At 34.6% G+C, this 21,392-nt stretch overlaps 1 protein-coding gene across 1 annotated transcript; it reads left to right on the top strand.

Annotated features, from left to right (window-relative positions):
• The first annotated feature begins 3,597 nt into the window (after positions 1-3,597).
• On the top strand, positions 3,598-17,425 carry LOC111089397 (leucine-rich repeat-containing protein 4B-like). The gene is made up of 3 exons (XM_022401828.1): positions 3,598-3,888; positions 9,397-10,333; positions 16,529-17,425. Exons 2-3 carry the CDS (start codon positions 9,418-9,420, stop codon positions 17,416-17,418), a joined length of 1,806 nt encoding a protein of 601 aa, XP_022257536.1. The 5' UTR covers positions 3,598-3,888; positions 9,397-9,417; the 3' UTR covers positions 17,419-17,425.
• Positions 17,426-21,392: the final 3,967 nt, after the last annotated feature.

The following is a 21,392-nucleotide window of genomic DNA, read 5'->3' on the forward strand; positions in this document are numbered from 1 at the left end:
AGGTCTGTGTTAGCAATAAAACCATCGCAGGCATATGTTAACAATAAAACCATCGCAGGTCTGTGTTAGCAATAAAACCATCGCAGGTCTGTGTTAGCAATAAAACCATTGCAGGCCTGTGTTAACAATAAAACCATCGCAGGCCTGTATTAGCAATAAAACCATCGCAGGCCTGTGTTAACAATAAAACCATCGCAGGCCTGTGTTATTTATAGAATATTCTTGCAGTTCTTTTTTTATTAAGATGTCTGTAAAGGTCTTTTTCTAAGAGCGTGCAGTATAAATTATTCTAAAATTACCACATTCAAGCATACAGATATATCTTACATGCGAAAACAAAAATCATCTGTCAGATATAATCAATTAGAAAGACTGGAGAAGTGAGTGATAAGCAACCGTTAAGCCTAAAATCAATTACGCCATTGATATAAAGCTTTGATCAAGCATCAAAAAAAGTCTATTCACGAGCACATTTTTCAACACTGCGCGTGGGAACTAAATGTTTGGCGTGATAAGATGCGCGAAGCTTTCATATTCCCTACCGTAGATGGTAAGAACGTAAACTTAATAATCAAGTGTGGGGGCAATGTACTGTATGTGTGTGTGTGTGTGAGTGTGTTTGTGTCTTAAGGAAATCTTACAGCGTCATGAAAAATATGTTTCAGATAGTAAGGGCTAACAGAGAAAACTGTCTGTGAAGAATTCAACTCACATTGTTAAAATAAACAGAGTAGAACAATACATCTCACTCAGTATAGGCTAACAGAGCAGAATGTCCGTGAAGATATACCGAGACAAGGTAAAAGTTAACAGAGTAGAACCACTGTGAACAATATATCCTAAACAATAAAAATTAACAGACTAGAACTTCTGTGAAAAATTTTTCCTACACAGTAAACGTTAACAGAGTAGAACGTCTGTAAATATTATATATTACACAATAAAAGTTAACAGCGTGAAACATCTGTAAACAATATATTCTACACGTTAACAAAGTGGAACTTACTAGAAGTTTTTATCTTTACTAAATAAGACTGTGAGACCACAGTTTAAATAATTCGTTACCAGACAAATATTTCAGTGAACTCAAACTATCTAAAGTTATTGTGATGTATTGTGCCCAAACTCTTCCATGTTACTGTTTTAAAGTAACTCATTAATTCTTCTAGTCGCAGTACAATCAAGACCCTGGTTGCTAATCTGAACTATAAAACTTATACTGAAGTGGAATTGTTAATAACAGCAATGATTAACCCGAGTTCCTGCACAACTTTGTTTAATTTAATAACTTATTAAAAGTTCATTGATGTACGAAAGTATGTATACTAATCACCAAACAAACATTTGTTTTCAAAGTAGGCCTAGTAAATATGTTTTTATTGTTTACCAACAGACTAAAATTTTCGTACTTCGGTTCATAAAAATGCATAGTTTTCTATTTTAACTTTTAACCGTTGTTAAAACTAGATTTATTGCCCTAATAGTAATTATGATCATTATTTATATATATACAGGTATTCATAACCAGTGCCAATGTATAAGAGGCTGCAAGAAAAAAACTTAAGTTGCTTAAATCGTATTGTTCTGTGATTCCACCTGACGGGCAAAATAAGAATTTCTCATAACAGTCATTATCGATTCCTATATAACTTGTCATATTATACTGTCTCATCTTTTCTAAACTAATCCTGTTAATATTTGCCTGTGGCGCCGTCTATTGGTAATTATATCTGTATCGCCATTGTTACATTATAGGTTATATTAGCGTACGGTTTACCAAATTTCAAGTTTTTCAGTCTTAATATAAAAAATTCCCTAAATCCAGCAGTTATGCAACATTTGTTAAAGAAGCAAGCTTCGGTTACTAAACGTAGAAGTGTTGGTAATGTTTGCTTTCTAGTACCTTCTGTAGGTTGACACAATATGGCCGCCACTCATCTAGAGAAGTCTACTCCAGGAATGTTTGTTTGTTTGTTTTGGAATTTCGCACAAAGCTGCTAATGGACTACCTGCGGTGGCCGTCCCTAATTTTGAAGTGATAAACTAGATGGAAGGCAGCTATTCATCACCACCCACCGCCAACTCTTGGGCTACTCTTTACCAATTAATAATGGAACTGACTGTTACTTTATAACGTCCTCACAGTGTAAAGGGCCAGAGTGTTCGGTGACGGAATTCGAACCTGCGACCCACAGATTACGATTCGAGTGCCCTAAACACAAGGCCACGTGAGAACATTACAGGAATCAAATGTGTAAGCTACTGACCAGTCGTTGTTGTTATTACCGTAGAGAAAATAAAAAAAAAGAGTATTATTGGTTATTCTTACATTGATTATTAAAAATCAACATATTATTACGTATTTCAAAAATCCCAAAAAGCGTAGTACAAGTTGGAGCTACTTTGAAATATGTTTTGTAAGAGTGAAAAATATTTGTTATCAAATACTTTTAGCAACTGTAATGACTTATGATGTTATTTTTCTTTAATTAAAACTTCCTAGGTATTTAATTTCTTCTAATAATTAGTTTGTGGACGTTTCTTGTTCAAAAAATAGAATATTTACCATTCGTAAGAGTAGAGGCAGTTGGTAAAAATCCGTTAAAACGCACCAATGATCGAAACAATATACCTCTTCTAAAAAATAATCTTCCTTATTGTAAAAGCTGTAACTTCTAATAAAATAATGCTATTGTTGTGTTTACTGCCTTTACTATTTTAGGCTTTTGTTTACTTTTGGTTGGAAATATTACGTTTTTATCTGCTTACTGCCTTTGCAATTATAAATATAAAAATGTTTGGGCTATTCTTTTATAAGATGACGGAAATCCAAAATAAACGGAAAATCTGGAATACCCTAAACTGAAACTGAAAAGAAAACTAGACGTCTGGAACACCCAAAAGTTGTCCTAGTACAGTCTAATACAGTGGAACTGTTACTGTCTCATTAAGTACAGTCTAAGAATGTTCATTTGGTGATTTCAAAGTCCTAGCTATTATATACATTACAGAATACGATGTTCTATCAGGTACCTTAGTATAAATGTTCTAGGTTTCTCAGAATGTTCGTCCTTTTAGCTATTATATACATTACAGAATACGATGTTCTATCAGGTACCTTAGTATAAATGTTCTAGGTTTCTCAGAATGTTCGTCCTTTTAGCTATTATATACATTACAGAATACGATGTTCTATCAGGTATTTTACTATTAGTGTTCTAGGTTTCTCGGAATGTTCGTCCTTTACTTGTAAATTTTATAAAAGTAATTTCTATATGAACATCAATGAATTTCAGCTTGTAATGGTACTTTATTTGCATCACACACGCCTTGCGTGCTGCGCTCAGAATACTTAAATGATTTATATACAAATAAAAAAGTCTACAGGTGACCCAGTTTTAAAGCCGCCGAACTGGTCTCCCTAATCAGAATTCCATCTTTGAAACATTCTATCGAGGGTTAAGTAAAGGTGCCGGCCAATGAGAATACTTCATTCAACCACGTGCTGCAATAGAACGTGAGCTAAAATTGTTCGTTTCACCCAGGTGCAGCTGGTCTGAATAGTGGGTTGTGCAAAACTTAGGTTCAGGTTAGGATTAACACCACTAACTAGTTATAGCTTATTTCCAGCAAAGTGTGAACAGAAACACTGTACAAACTGGACTTAGAAAGTATGCCCATAAAATCGGTTGGATGGAGATTAAAATTTAGGTGATTACGCAAGATTCGTGAGTGATGTTTTTATTGTATCAGCACTAAGTTCTCTCCCTCACTCCCCCCCCCCCAAAAAAAAACGTGCTAGCATACGTACTTCGATGCGGATAAACTAACAAACAAACAATGCTTTTCGACCATGTATCCTTCTACGTCATTGTTGTGACATCAAAGGTATGTAATCCAAATGAAATACAGTCGATGTGATCTTTGTCATTTAATCTGTTCGAACTTCCGAAAGTTATCAGAAGAACGTACAATGGATTGCTGTGTCGTAGGTTTACTGAACTTTGTTTTTAAGTTAAAAACTACGAGATAAGAAGGTTCAAATTCAATATGAACATTAATTATTCATATTAATAGATAATAGGTATAGCTTAATTATTCGGAACAAACTTTCAGTTGTTAATAGATTGGTAAAAACGATCTGTCGCTACGAAAAAACTAAACAAAAATAAACCGATTAGAGATTAGCTTGAATATCGTATTTAAATGAACTCTAACTCAATTGTGATTACTCTTCTTTACCTGTATTATTGGACTCTATATTAATTGTGATTGGTCTTCTTTACCTGTATCATATGGTCTCTATGTTAACTGTGATTGGTCTTCTTTACCTGTATCATTGGACTCTATATGAACTGTGATTGGTCTTCTTTACCTGTATTATTGGACTCTATAACAATTGTGATTGGTCTTCTTTACCTGTATCATTGGACTCTATATTAATTGTGATTGGTCTTCTTTACCTGTATCATATGGTCTCTATGTTAATTGTGATTGGTCTTCTTTACCTGTATCATATGGTCTCTATGTTAATTGTGATTGGTCTTCTTTACCTGTATCATTGGACTCTATATTAACTGTGATTGGTCTTCTTCACCTGTATCATATGGACTCTATGTTAACTGTTATTGGTCTTCTTTACCTGTATCATTGGACTCTATATTAATTGTGATTAGTCTTCTTTACCTGTATCATTGGACTCTATATTAACTGTGATTGGTCTTCTTTACTGTATTATTGGACTCTATATTAACTGTGATTGGTCTTCTTTACCTGTATCATATGAACTGTAACTCAATTGTGAATGGTCTTCTTCACCTGTATCATTTGGACTGTATATCAATTGTGAATGGTCTTCTTCACCTGTATCATTTGGACTGTATATCAATTGTGATTGGTCTTCTTCCCCTGTATTATGTGGACTCTATATTAATTGTGATTGGTATACTTCATCTATACCACGTGACCTCTATATTAACTGTGATTGGTTTTCTTCACCTGTATCATTGGACTCTATATTAATTGTGATTGGTCTTCTTCACCTATATTATATGGACTCTATATTAAGTGTGATTGGTCTTCTTCACTTATACCACGTGGCCTGTATATCAATTGTGATTGGTCTTCTTTACCTGTATCATTGGACTCTGTATTAACTGTGATTGGACTTTTTTACCTTATTCATTTGTTTGTTTACAAACGCATAGCTACGCAATAGACTGTCTGTGCCAATAATATTAGTGTTAGAAGTCCTAAAGGTCGCCGCTGACCAATCGGAGGGCTTCTTTTGCTTTATGAAAAAAAAATCAAAAATGTGTATCAGTCAAATTTAGGGAAAAGGGAAAACTGATACTTAACACACCAGTTAAAAAGTCATATTCGCGCTAATTTAAAAGTAGTGTCTATTAGACATATGATTACATAAAGCGTCGTTACTACTGATATTAATGCATGAAAATATGTTTACATTTTTTTCTTTGCTTGTGAATATTTTTATACTTCTGAAATCGATACAATGAACAAAATAAAAAATGTTTAATAGTTGAAACATTTAGCTCAAATCAACTCAAATTGGCGTTATACTAAAAATGAAACCTTCAGTAGGAAAAGGGTTAACATATTTTTATATTCAGTCTTTGGAAAAAGTAAATAAAATACGCTGTGAAAAAAATGAAACAATCCAGTTACATGAGTAACTATTATGTTCATAAATCATCACAAGTTTTTCATAATAGCATCAATAATAGTCATAGCATGTACAATAGTAACTATTATTTTACATTAAGGGGCTATACTATGATACCAAATGAATACATTTTTCTGTATGGTTTCACGTGAATACAGTTTACTATACGGTTTCACATTAATATTCTGATCTATGGTTTCAAATTAATATTCTAATATATGATTTCACATGAATATACTAAACTATGATTTCACATGAATACACTGAACTATATGGTTTCACATGAATACTCTGATCTATGGTTTCACATGAATACTCTGATCTATGGTTTCACATCAATATTCTGTTCTATGGTTTCACATGAATACTCTGATCTATGGTTTCACATGAATACTCTGATCTATGGTTTCACATCAATATTCTGTTCTATGGTTTCACATTAATACTCTGATCTATGGTTTCACATTAGTACTCTGAACTATGATTTCACATTAATACACTGAACTATGTGGTTTCACATTAATACACTGAACTATATGGTTTCACATTAATACACTGAACTATATGGTTTCACATCAAGACTCTGATCTATGGTTTCACATTAATATATTGGATTATGGTTTCACAATAATACACTGAACTATATGGTTTCACATGAATACTCTGATCTATGATTTCACATGAATATACTGAACTATATGGTTTCACATGAATACACTGAACTATATGGTTTCACATGAATACTCTGATCTATGGTTTCACATTAATACATTGGATTATGGTTTCACAATAATACACTCAACTATATGGTTTCACATGAATACTCTGATCTATGGTTTCACATTAATACACTGAACTATGGTTTCACATAAATATGTTATGCCACTATTATCCATAGATAGATTACACCGTGTTATTTTACCACGTATTGCTGTTATTGTATCATATTCAACATCCATAGACGAAGTTCAGTAAAATAATTAGTTTAAAATAGTATAAAACACTTGAATAAAATCTGTCAAAATAATAGTTAAGTAAACCACCTTCTGAGGGCGATTTAAAACACAATAACTTGTTACGTTGGTTTTATCAGTGTAGATCATACAACTCAAGTTTCTTAACCAACTAATTATTTAAAAGATATAAATTATTTTAGTTTATTAATTATTTAAATAAATGATAATTATGACAAGCTGCTCTCTCTCTCTCGTTATATATATATTAGCTGGAGTACCCTTTCAGTGCACGTGGAAGAAATAAGGACTCCGGGGATTGACATATGGGGTGATAAATCTAAATGCCGACTCCCCTCCCCTCTATGTCACTCCCCGGACTACACCTAAGAGTGCATGCCATATTTGGTGACAATCGTTCCAGAGCAGGCACATAGACTTTTGTAAAATAATGGTTTCGATATTAAATATTACCGAACTATATCCATAAACTCAATTTATAATTTATAAGTCGGGTGTAAACTAGCGGTTAGAGTGGGGCTACGGATGGAATGGTCCAAGGTTCGAGACGTGATGCCGCAGAACATGCTTCGCACTTTCACCTGTTAGCGCGCATTATAAAACAGGTGATTAATCTCATTATTCCTCAAAGACCCGAACATAAACATTACAGTAGTGGGGGCTGCTGGCTGACTATTCTCCCTTTGGTCAGTAGTTTAAAGTTAAGGACATCTAGACAGAGTATAGCTGAACTCTAAGGGTTCTCTGACCTGTTTGCTTAGCCTCCAGACATATAAGGTGCGGCTTAGGTTGAAAATTTCAACGGGACATTTTCTTTTCCTTTAAGATAACAATATTCTATGTTAAATTTCATCATTAAAAAATATGGTGACGCACGTGTTATACACACTTCGAGATTCAGCTTTTCCCACGAATAGTCTCGCGCGCACATACGTGTGTGTACAAATATAATTACAAGCTATAAACTATACGGTAACATAGAACTGTAAACTCGGTTTCTTTGTTAACGACCAGGAGAGTGGATTATCTCAAAAACGCCGAACAGCTTAATGTTTCTCAAAGAAAACAAAAAATCAAAACAGAGTGTACAATCCGCACATATAATAAGGGCATTCTGCGTAGACAGGAGACTAGTAGGTATTAAAATTAGGAATACAGGAATAAAATACATTAACCTGAAACTATTCTTGCACGACAACGTCTAGTTATCTCACTCAGCGCCCTCCACCTATATTTTTATCCTAAACCGGTTAATAAACGGGCTTTATTTATTTTCTCAAACCCATGAGACTCTAATTTTAGGAATATCATAAAAGAAAGTTTAAAATTCTTACGGTACATTTTCGTATATCCGATTTATGAGGATAAAATCCTTGCTTCGGATCGTCTATTTCATCATATGTATGTATATTAGTTAGTTTGTTTGTTTGTTATGGATTTCGCGCAAAGCTACACGAGAGCTATCTGCACCAGCCGTCCCTAATTTAGCAGTGTAAGACTAGAGGGAAGGCAGCTAGTCATCACCACCCACCGCCAACTCTTAGGCTATTCTTTTACCGACGAATAATGGGACTGACCGTCACATTATAACGCCCCCACGACTAAAAAGGGCGAGCATGTTTGTCGTGATGGGGATTCGAACCCGCGACCCACAGATTGCGAGTCGAACGCCCTAACCACCTGGTCATGCCGGGCCCGTGTATATTAGTGGCACAGCTCAAGATACCATCAAACCAATTCTTTGTGGTTACAGTTATGAAAATAATTAATAAATACAGCTTGTCCATAACAGACTCCAGAATAAGTTTTCCTGATAATTATATAAATATTGACAGAGGATTTAGATCATTTTCACTACAAATAGAAAAAAGAAAACAGAACATGGGTAGCATGGTAGAAAAAAATAAAATCTATTCAGATGTCTGGTTTAGTTGCTGTTAATCAAAAAGTTACAAAGTGGGTTGTCTGTGCTCCGCCCACCACAGGTATCGAAATACGAACTTTAGCGTCGTGAAGACTTCTGCTGAGTCACTGGGGTGCAATACTAATACTAGAAAACTAATTTTGTTTGGTTTTGTTTGGTTAGACAAACAATGTTTGGTATTGGGTAATGGTTAGATGAATAATGTTTCGTATAAAATAGTAACAATGATTGGTATTGGCTAATGGTTAGATAAACAATGTTTGGTATTGGCTACTGGTTAGATAAACAATGTTTGGTATTGGCTATGGTTAGATAAACAATGTTTGGTATTGGCTAATGGTTAGATAAACAATGTTTGGTATTGGCTGATGGTTAGATAAACAATGTTTGGTATTGGCTACTGGTTAGATAAACAATGTTTGGTATTGGCTGATGGTTAGATAAACAATGTTTGGTATTGGCTAGTGGTTAGATAAACAATGTTTGGTATTGGCTGATGGTTAGATAAACAATGTTTGGTATTGGGTAATGGTTAGATGAATAATGTTTCGTATAAAATAGTAACAATGTTTGGTATTGGCTACTGGTTGGATAAACAATGTTTGGTATTGGCTAATGGTTAGATACGTGAATTCTAATTGGCTTACGTATTAGTTATGACCCTCTTCTGGTACTACACCAAACTTTCATTCTTACTTTTATACTCTAAAAAGAAAATTGTTTTAAAAAAGCTTCTGTTGTCTTTTATAAATAAGAAAATCAGATCTCTTTATAATTTATTAAATGTCATCTCTTTTTGTTTTTTGCTTCAGGCCTCTGAATGACCCACAATCATGACAGTTTGGCCTAGGCCTTCATCGCCCCTGATTCTCGCGATTAGTCTCACCATGGTAGCGGTGGTGGGATCTCTACAAGATGGTGAGTCACAGCCTGTTATGCCTTCTCCACTGGGGTGTCGATTCACCAGAGAGGACGTCACCATAGAATGCCATGACACCAGTCTCGATAACGTTCTTCATGCCTTCAAGATCTTAACCGCGTTCATCAACACAACACACGAACCTCGCAGCATTGCTATCAAAGACTGTGAAATACCCTATCTACCGTACGTTTTTCCAAAGTTTAACGAAACGTTAGAAAGAGTGCACCTAGTCCACAGCCAACTAGAGTACGTCTATCCAGATGCTTTTGCTCATCTCCAGATCAAGCTACGTTACCTGGATTTTTCACATAATAAACTCCATTCTATTCCGTATGCCTTCAGCACCCTGCTCTCCTTAGAGATTCTTAATTTGCAGTATAATCAGATCGTTTTTATTTGGCCTGGGCCACAGTTTCACTGGATGTTCGGCCTTCGGGAACTTAACTTGGCTTACAACCAGATTGGCTTATCCAGTGACTATGTCCCGGACGTTCGGAGGATTACCATCAAGGAACCTGTTGTAGACCATCTTTATCAACTCGCCCAGAACTTAACCCTTGAAGAATTTAACATCGAACCCATTTCTAGTAGTCTTGAAGTCTTGAATTTAAGTGGAAACAAATTAGCGACGCTTCCCTTGCAATTGTATCGAAGAAGGCTACCAAATTTGAAAACTCTTGACCTAAGCAACAACTTATTGTCCGAACTGCCCAAAATGACAACTCGTGTGTTACCAAAAATCAGAAGATTGAACTTACGATCAAACTTCATTCAAAGCTTGGGTTTCTATTCTTTGCCCATTGGCCTTCACGAGCTTGATCTTTCTGGTAAGTATATCACACGAAAATAACACACAGTTTATTCACTTTATTAGGCTTAGCCTTCGAATTATTGTTAACGTTACTAGTTCTTTAATGTCAAGTGGACTACAAGGAAATGATAAACAAAAGTATACAAATATACCATCAAGGAACCTGTTGTAGACCATCTTTATCGAACGATAAAGAGCATGATTTATTAAGAACTGAAATTGCTAGATCATTTATTGAAATTATATAAAAATTCTATTCAAAATAATGCATCACAACATAGATCATTTCTGTTGTTATTCGTTAGAACAAGGTTAGCATTATATTTTTATCCTTTAATCCTAAGTCTGAAGACTTATAACGTTAAGTATCGGGTTTTATGCTCTTGGTGTACACAACACAGATAGCCTATTGTGTAGCTTTGTGACTGATAATAAACAAACCAATAAGCTGCCTCAAAACAAACTGGTTGTTAGTAAATAAACCAATAAGCTGCCTCAAAACAAATTGATTGATAATAAACAAACCAATAAGCTGCCTCAAAACAAACTGATTGATAATAAACAAACCAATAAGCTGCCTCAAAACAAACTGATTGATAATAAACAAACCAATAAGCTGCCTCAAAACAAACTGATTGATAATAAACAAACCAATAAGCTGCCTCAAAACAAACTGAGCTAATACTTCGTACCAATAACATCTTAAAATGTGTATCGTAGTACCATCTGCCACATCCGTATGTAAAAACATTAAACCGTGAATATTTCATATTTTAGGAAATAATTATTTCACTTGTTTGATCCTTGAAAAAAATTCTAATAGAAAGGTTATCCAACTTTAAGAACATGGTTATCTAGCTTCATAAACAACCTTATCCAACTCCATGAACAATCTTATCCAACTCCATGAACAACCTTATCAAACTCCATGAACAACCTTATCCAACTTCATGAACAACCTTATCAAACTCCATGAACAACATTATGAAATTTCATGAACAACCTTATCCAACTCTATGAGCAACCTTATCAAACTCCATGAACAACCTTATCCAACTCCATGAACAACCTTATCAAACTCCATGAACAACCTTATCCAGCTTCATGAACAAATTTATCAAACTCCATGAACAACCTTATCAAACTCCATGAACAACCTTATCCAACTCCATGAACAACTTTATCCAACACCATGAACAACCTTATCCAGCTTCATGAACAAATTTATCAAACTCCATGAACAACCTTATCAAACTCCATGAACAACCTTATCCAACTCCATGAACAACCTTATCCAACTTCATGAACAAACTTATCCAACTCTATGAACAAGTTTATCCAACGTCATGAACACTCCATTACGTGTAGACGTGCACTCATTCAGTTATCAACATGTTAGAATCCTTAATTAGTGAACTTTCACCCTTAAATGGTTACTTCAGTGGTAACACCTTCTAGCTGCTAATTCTATACACCCCCCTCCCCTACCCCATGAAGAGAATTCTATTAAAAAGCAAATAACGTTTACTTTAGTCCTTGACATGATGTTGCGTGGTTTGAATTATTGGATAAAGTGAAAAATAATTACATCATTAAATTATATTGATGTCCTCCGAATTCTCTCGATTAGGATACCAGAACGTAAAACGAACCCGTCTTAAAAAAATATCTCCAACTACTTATAATTAAAAATAAAAATGTATTTGTCCGGACTCATGAAGTTTATAAATGTAGGTAAACGTATTTTTATTAAATATCGTTGATCAATTAAACATTTAGAAAATTGAACGCATTTGTTTGAAAGCTGAACAGCACCTTTTTAAGTTTAAGATTCGGGGGGTAAATTAATTATAATATTTAAATAATTAATATTTACTAAAGTTACGAAACAAAACATTGTAAAATAATTGATATTTACTAAAGTTACGGAACAAAACATTGTAAAATAACTAATATTTAGTAAAGTTACGGAACAAAACATTGTAAAATAACTAATATTTACTAAAGTTACGGAATTAAACATTGTAAAATAATTGATATTTACTAAAGTTACAGAACAAAACATTGTAAAATAATTGATATGTACTAAAGTTACGGAACAAAACATTGTGAAATAACTAATATTTACTAAAGTTACGGAACAAAACATTGTAAAATAACTAATATTTACTAAAGTTACAGAACAAAACATTGTAAAATAACTAATATTTACTAAAGTTACGAAAGTATTGTAAAACAGTCACTACTTATCAAAGACAACGGATTGTTCTTTTGTTTTAGCGTAAAGCTACGTAATGGTATGTCTGCCCTCTTCCACCATGTGGAATCGAGACTCGGAGCATAGCACTGTAAGTCCGGAAACTTACCGCTGACCCACTTATGGACAAGGGAAACTAACTTATTTCTAAAGTGGATTTTTAAGTTATTTAACCCTTTTTTTTTATTTTTGCGAACAATATTTTGCTAGCAGTTATAAAAGAAAGAAAAACGTGTGAGTTAAAAGGTCACAGTTGTCGAACGCTCTAAATGTAATCCATGTTTTGTTAAATAATATTATTGGTATTTTGGTTATAACAACTTTTTTATGTTTTTTAATTGAGTATAAAAAATTAAACTTAGGCGCTCCCAAAAAATCACGAAAGTAGAGTGTTAATTTTAATTTAAATACTGTAAATATTTATTTATTTAACAACACATCTCAAGCCATTATTCACTCCTACCAGTGGCTCAGTGGTGAATCTGCAGGCTTACGACGCTGTAAATCGGGTTTCGATACCTGTGATGGGCACAGCACATATGACCCACTGTTTTTCTGCTTAACAACAAACAAACCAAACCACCATCTACCGTGAGCCGAAACATTCTTATGAACAAAACTTTATATTGTAGTAAATTCAGCGTTTTAACTCGGTATTTAGTTTGTGTTAAAAAGGATCAGATTAGGGTTAGCTCATTATTTCCACTTTGATTCTTATATGATTCCAAAATATCTAAAAATGGAAATATTTAACCCCCTAACGGCGCTTTATTCAACACATAGGCTAAACGGTCAGGCGAGAAGTTCCAAAGGTTCATATATGGCCGTCACTAATTTAGATTTGTAGGCCAGAGAGAGAGAGAGGACATCAATCAGAAGCACCCTCCGCCTATTCCGCTACTCTAAACCGTATAGGTCCTGTTCAGTAAAAAATATCGAAGGCTTAGACCTTTCGTATAACAGGCAGATTAATATTATTCTTAGCCACTTTCTGTGGAACTGGGTGGGGCTTAGTGGGCAACATGCGGGTACTCGATGGTTTATGGTTCGCGTCCTGTTGTCGCAAAACATAGTTTAAATGTTTATTACTACCGCCAACTCTTGGGCTACTATTTTTACCAATGAATAGTGGGATTGGCTGTCACATTATAACGCCCCCTACGGCTAAACGGGCGAGCATGTTTGGTGTGATGGGGATTCGAGCCCGCGACCCTTAGATTGCGACTCAAGCCGACCTACCCGCTCGGCCATGCCGGGCCGCTACAGCCAACATGAATAAATCACCTTTAATATCACATACTGCAACAAATTATTCAGTCAAAGCTGCGAAACAGATATTTTATCCTCAATCTTGAGATAGATACCAGATACCAGGTCAGACAAAACTATTTTGTTCCGAAGATTCCATTCAGTACTAGAATGTAATATTAATGGTTAGTTTCATTTTTCTAGCACTCATCAATATGCCCTTTCATAATCATTTTAAATTTCATTGGTTAATTTCAATGTACAACAGTTTAAAATAAACATTGTTTCTATATACCCCCACCCACCCACACAGCGGTAGCTCAGTAATAAGTTTACACTAAAATTCGAGTTTCGATACCCGCGGTGGGCAGAGCACAGATAGCCCATTGGGTAGTTTTCTGATTAATAACAAACAGAACAAAACAATACTTAGGGTAAGTTACTATTAATCACCCATACACATATATATACTGATTTGTAAAGTTAAATAATATGCGAATTAACAATTCATTTCTTATTCGTGAAGAGCAGTCGCCCTCGAGATTGTTTTACCCCGTTCTATGTATACGATATTTCGTGATAAAAAAAATGGACGACGTTTCAAACTTTTTTTTTTTGAAAAATGTATTTTAATGAAAGCTACAAAAAACAATCTATCCTTAGCCCGATGAAAGCTAATACCATTTAGAGTAGGCCAAGGTCTCCTGCCTTAAGGCCTCGTTACGGACCTTCATCGCATAATTACCATTTTCATTAACTTGTTTACAACTGTATAAGAAGGCCATGACACTTTGACGTCACAGGAGTAGGATCTGAGTACACGAACACAAAATTCCAATTGGGTGCAACAGTAAGATGAAACAAATGGGGTATATTTTTGTGGTCACAATTTACTCAACATTTGAATATCAAAGAGTTTACATAAGAAAATTTGGTTTGGTTCTTGTTAAGCGCAAAGCTACACAATGGGCTATCTGTACTCTAGCCACCACGGGTGTCATAAGCTTCCAGACGTACCACTGAGCCACTAGGGGCAATAAAGAAGCAAAAAGGTTTAACTCAAGTACAAGATGAAACCGGTGAAATCAATAGTTGTTTATTTATTGAAACTGAAACAGTGGTGAAACCGGTGGGATCAATAGTTCTTTATTTATTGAAACTGAAACAGTGGTGAAACCGGTAATATCGATAGTTGTTTATTTATTGAAACTGAAACAGTGATGAAACCGGTGAAATCAATAGTTCTTTATTTATTGAAACTGAAACAGTGGTGAAACCGGTAAGATCGATAGTTATTTATTTCTTGAAACAGTGATGAAACCGGTGGGATCAATAGTTGTTTATTTATTGAAACTGAAACAGTTTGTTTTCAGTGAAACTCAAGTACAAGATGAAACCGGTGAGATCAATAGTTATTTATTTATTGAAACAGTGATGAAACCGGTGAGATCAATAGTTGTTTATTTATTGAAACAGTGATGAAACCAGTGGGATCAATAGTTGTTTATTTATTGAAACAGTGATGAAACCAGTGGGATCAATAGTTGTTTATTTATTGAAACTGAAACAGTTTGTTTTCAGTGAAACTCAAGTACAAGATGAAACCGGTGAGATCAATAGTTGTTTATTTATTGAAACTGAAACAGTTTGTTTTCAGTGAAATGTTATCAAACGTTTATCCACAAATTCGCCGATTTCTAATATATTTATTATAAGTCTGAAAAATTATAATTTTTCTACAATAAATTTAACGAGAGACAAAAATATTAAAAGAAAATTAGGAACAGCAAACATGCAAAAAAAAATATATTTAAAATATAAATACTTTCGGTTGTTTCTCCACCCCGTAAAAACCAACCTGCTACAAGAAACTGCAACAACAACTTCCGTTGGGAGGTGTTCTTGCGGCCCTATGCTCCACTGGGAGTTTACGGGAATATAAAAAATTATTAGCATAAACTACATAATTAGCTGACTGAACTATATCCAACACGGTGATCGAACCCTGATTTTTACCTATATAAGCTCTTAATCGAAAGTAGCATGATAACCTCTCATAATAGTGAAGAAAAGGTTTAAAAGAGTAAGATGAAAAAGGATTTGTAAAATACTTCACAAAAACTGTAACTTTTAAATGATCCACTAGTGACAAGTTCTTATGGATTTTTTTAAGTGTTGACTTTTGTTGTTCTAAAAATGTAAAGCTATAAGATCCATGTAACTATGATTTCATAGACCACAGTAATTGTTTACAAAAAAAAAAAAATTGTTTTCAAAAACTTATCATGAATAATATAAATGCCCGGCATGGCCAGGTGGTTAGGGCGCTGGACTCGCAATCTGGGGATCGCGGGTTCGAATCCCCGTCACACCAAACATGCTCGCCCTTTCAGCCGTGGGGGCGTTATAATGTGACGGTCAATCCCGCTATTCGTTGGTAAAAGAGTAGCCCAAGAGTTGGCGGTGGGTGGTGATGACTAGCTGCCTTCCCTCTAGTCTTACACTGCTAAATTAGGGACGGCTAGCGCACATAGCCCTCGTGTAGCTTTGCGCGAAATTCAAAAACAAACAATAATATAAATTAAATTTTGTAATTTCAGTTGTAAAATCAAATAACCTGGACACAAAAAACGAACTGATAAATAATTTACAAACTATCTTTATTATCTAATTTTATATTTCTGTTTTTTTTGTTTTTGTTTACAGAAAATCCCCTTCGATGTGACTGTGACATTCTTTGGCTCCAGGAATGGGTTGACAGCAATAAAACTGTCATTTTCCTGCCCACCTGCAATTCTCCATCAGATGTGAAAGGTCAATTTTTGCTACAGTTGACAAATGCCACCTTGTGTGGTGAGAGAAATGAAACGGTAGCTGTTTCTCACACACCTGAGAAATTTGAAGACTTCGAGCTCTTATCCTTAACCAGTACTCCAAACACCGTCAAAGTGTCATGGAGAGCAAAGGTAAACGAAAAGAATGACAAAAAATGGAAGGTTTTCTATAGACAGTCAATCGACAGTCGATACAAAATGACACTTAATTACAGTGAGATTGAGACGTCTTATATTGCAAACAACAGCACCAATTCCTCGAAACCGTGGGCGTATACCACTTACGTAAGCGAAATAAATAACCTCGAACCCAATACCTATTACATAATCTGCATCTCTGTTTCCAACTTTGCTAGATTTTTCATACAGCCAGAGAAGTGTCAAGCAATCCAAACCAGTGTTATAGTGTCTCAAACGTCTACTATACGTGTAGTAAAAACACAAAGCGTTAAGACTAAACAGAAGTTTAAAACAAAAACGATTCTTACTGATATTATAATTTACCCCAAGTCAATAATCATAAAATGGGACATAGTGTTACTGCCGAGAATCAGAAGGTCTGTATTGCTTCAGAACACTCTCGAAAAAGGTTCTTTCAACTCTCTTAAATGGATTGTACAAATTCGTAAGTTTGCTAGTTTTAATATAACAGAGACGGAAATCTCTGTAAGTGAGAATGAAGCTCAAAGCAACCGAAGTTTTGAATACACCATTTCAGATCTCACTCCTTCAACTGGTACGATCTTTGTGTACAAGCAATAAATACTACACTGGTAGATGGAACGGGGATGATATTTCCTGATGTAGACTTTCCGTTAATGTTCCAAAGTTCGTACAAAGAAAACAAAGAAATCCTAACTAGTACTTGTAAAGAAGTGGTCACTCCAGAAGAGAACATTTTTCCAGTCACCGAGGTTGCTATAGCAACAACTGTATCTACTTCAACTTCTGCTGTGGTGGTTGCTGTTTTCTTCTTCTGTTGCCCCAAATCCTTTTTTAAGTGTAAATCAAAAAAGCTAAAAGAAAAAGCACCATTACATGATAATGCTAGTCATAAAAACACAAAACAAAAATCTTTTAAGAAGGTCCTGGCAAAAAACAACGAGGCTCCAAGCGGGCATTTTTATTTAGAAGAAAAAGAGAGAACCAAAAGAAATATTTCTTTCAGTGTATTGAGAGATCATTTTGGAAATTCGGACACAGACAAATATTTTCTACGACAACAAGTAAGTTTAAGGACTTTAGATTTACCTCAATCACCTTTCACGAGTCCAAGCTGTGTTGGTGGTTTACTGGAGGGTAATGGCATACAAAAGAAGAAAAAGACTCCATCTGTGGACAGTATTGGTTATCTGGCTCCAAATGTTCATCAAGAGACTAAAACAAATTACATTACTTTACAACATTCAGATAACAGTGAAGGTTATTCTACTTTTAAAAATGGTTCGATGAGGTCATTTACTGCTTATAATGACCCTGAAAAAATTCAGTACATCGGAGGGCAAAATATCCAAGTGCTTGCACAAGGTTCTCGAACTCTTCCAAGACTTACAGGAGTTCCTGCAGCAAAAGATAGTTTTCTTTTTCATTCTCGATACAGTTTGCCTCATTGTTACAGGTCAAGAAGTGTAGGAACTGCTGCCTATCAGACCTCGTCCAGTGAATCGGGTTTGCAGGGTAACAGATCTGATTGGTCGAAAGGAGGCACTGTAGTATATCATAAATCTTGTAGCGAATCGGGTATGCAAGACTACAAAAGTCCTGATTGCATAGCAAGAGGAAAATTTCGGTTTCGCAGCAATTCTTTTAGTGACTCAACAAGTGGCATGGGGTCTCATTGCTCTCAGCTCAGCTCCCACGGATCTGTTACTAGTTCAGACGATGTGTTTATTGATTTAGAAAAACACTTTGCTGCTTCTACCATACCACGGGGTGATTTTGAGTCAAAGATTTCTATAAATCAGCCCTACTGCATTGAACATGTGTAAAGTGACAACATTCGTCCAGTTTTTTTTTTTTATATAAAATTCCGTTAACTTGTAAGTAAATGTGTAAAATTAAAAGTATTTAAATATGATACTTAAAAAAAAAGTAAAAAGGAAAAGTTCGCTTATTGTTGGCGCATACCAAAGACAAACATATTCCCAATTAAGGAAACCCTATTATTAAATTTACATTTTGCAAAAAACAAATAGCGACAATAACTAAATAAAAACATTTCACCCGTAAGATTTCTATGGTCAATACCATCAACTATAAACAAAATTTAACATAAATTCCATGAAACGCTTTGTTTATGTTACGTCGACAGAAGAATTTTTACCGAAACTGTGACCAAAAAACATAAACACTGTGGGTGTAACTTCCATTTTTAGCTTCTGCTAATATTTTATTTGAATAGCTATTTTAACTTGTTTATGTACATAGTAATCAAAACATAGGGTGTTTATAGCTCGTTTACGAGTTCCAAGACGTGACCAGTCACACATAGTAATCAAAACACAGGGTGTTTATAGCTTGTTAACGAGTTCCAAGACTTGAGACAGTCACACATAGTAATCAAAACACAGGGTGTTTATAGCTTGTTAACGAGTTCCAAGACGTGACCAGTCACACATAGTAATCAAAACATAGGGTGTTTATAGCTTGTTAACGAGTTCCGAGACGCACATAGTAATCAAAACATAGGGTGTTTATAGCTTGTTCACGAGTTCCAAGACACACATAGTAATCAAAACATAGGTGTTTATAGCTTGTTCACGAGTTCCAAGACACACATAGTAATCAGAACATAGGGTGTTTATAGCTTGTTCACGAGTTCCAAGACGTGACCAGTCACACATAGTAATCAAAACATAGGGTGTTTATAGCTTGTTCACGAGTTCTAGGACGTGACCAGTCACACATAGTAATCAAAACACAGGGTGTTTATAGCTTGTTCACGAGTTCCAAGACGTGACCAGTCACACATAGTAATCAGAACATAAGGTGTTTATAGCTTGTTAACGAGTTCCAAGACACACATAGTAATCAAAACATAGGGTGTTTATAGCTTGTTAACGAGTTCCAAGACGTGACCAGTCACACACAGTAATCAAAACACAAAATGTCTGTAACTTGTTAACGAGTTCCAAGACACACATAGTAATCAAAACATATGGTGTTTATAGCTTGTTCACGAGTTCTAAGACGTGACCAGTCACACACAGTAATCAAAACACAATATGTCTGTAACTTGTTCACGAGTTCTAAGACACACATAGTAATCAGAACATAGGGTGTTTATAGCTTGTTAACGAGTTCCGAGACACGTAGTAATGTAAATTATTATATTTACACTCACGATATCTCCAGTTTGAAAACCGAAAGAACGATTTACATTATGAGAGTTGGTTATAATGATGTTATTCCACCTATTTAAAAAGCTTATATATATATATTTGATGTTTTACTATGATAAGCCATATTTGTACTGTATGATACTTCACCCACTGTATATTTTTGTACTTAATTTATATTCTGCATATTTTCAAAACAGATAATAGATCTCACTGAACGTGTTCCAATAACTTGGTTCACTTTTCTTTGAATATTATCACAAATAGCTCAATATGAGGCCTGTAAATGATATTATCATTTCGAGTATTCAGGATATAAGAGATATACAACACGATATCCTCTAATGTTGCTTTCTACACTGATATCGTTACTCATTTAATCGTGTTTGAAAACTAGATTTTCAGTTTTGATCATCACCAGTGTATATTATACAATCATTTACATTCGTTATGAATTGTTCTTTAAAAAAAAATATCATACTTGAAAATCAGCGTTTTTGTAAAAGTTGATGAAAAACAGAGATTTGAATCAAACAGTGAGGAGAAATAACCGTTTATTCTTCCTTTATTTAGTTGTATTTAGTATTGCTATCTAGAAAGTCGACCTTTAATAAAACATTGGTGTAGTATTCACTGGAGTTCATTTTGTGGTCTTAAACATAAGCAGACAAGAAATATATATATATACAGAAATAATATGAATGAGATATATTTTCCCGACTTAAATTTACAATCCCAACTTACATATCAACCAGTTACATCAGCTTAATAACATCGACAGATACGAATTAATGTGCTAAACTGTCAATCCCAGAATTAATATTAGTGTACCGATGCCTATAAATGTTCATGCTCTGAGGCTGTGGATGCGTTATTATATTGGTGATCAAATCCTATTTTTCAAATGAACTAGCACAACTTAGGAATGACTAGCGCAGTTAGTCCTTGTGTAGCTTTATGTAGATTTCCATAAACAAAATATATCCACCTTTAAACTGGGTGATAACTTACCGATTTTCCACCCTCTATAGCTCGAAAGATGGTAATCCGAACTATCATATATTTTCAGTGGATGTTCTCTGCTAGACCCTTAGTTCATTCACATACCAAATTTCAAGACAATCCATTAAGAAATACTTGAGATATAACATTTTCAATTTCGATTGAGTTTTTTCCTTTTTTCTTTTTTCAACCAAAAGTACGGAAGCTTTATTTAATAGAAAAATATACTCAAATTTTATGAATATTTTTCACATATGGTAAACTGACAGATCTTTACATCTAGAATTAGGACTCTCACTTAGTGTAAATGTAAGCCACACGTACAAAATTATTCAACAAAAACCGTTCAAAATGAGTTTTAAAAATGAAAAATGCTAACAACAAACGCACAGTACA

This window comes from Limulus polyphemus, unplaced genomic scaffold (genome assembly GCF_000517525.1).
Source record: "Limulus polyphemus unplaced genomic scaffold, Limulus_polyphemus-2.1.2 Scaffold6126, whole genome shotgun sequence".
Lineage (NCBI taxonomy): Eukaryota > Metazoa > Arthropoda > Merostomata > Xiphosura > Limulidae > Limulus > Limulus polyphemus.

Bases quoted from the DNA above. Each gene is read 5' to 3' on its own strand.
- LOC111089397 (XM_022401828.1), top strand. From the start codon at position 9,418: ATGACAGTTTGGCCTAGGCCTTCATCGCCCCTGATTCTCGCGATTAGT. The intron at 10,334-16,528 runs GTAAGTATATCA...TTTTGTTTACAG, and splicing joins TCACGAGCTTGATCTTTCTG to AAAATCCCCTTCGATGTGAC.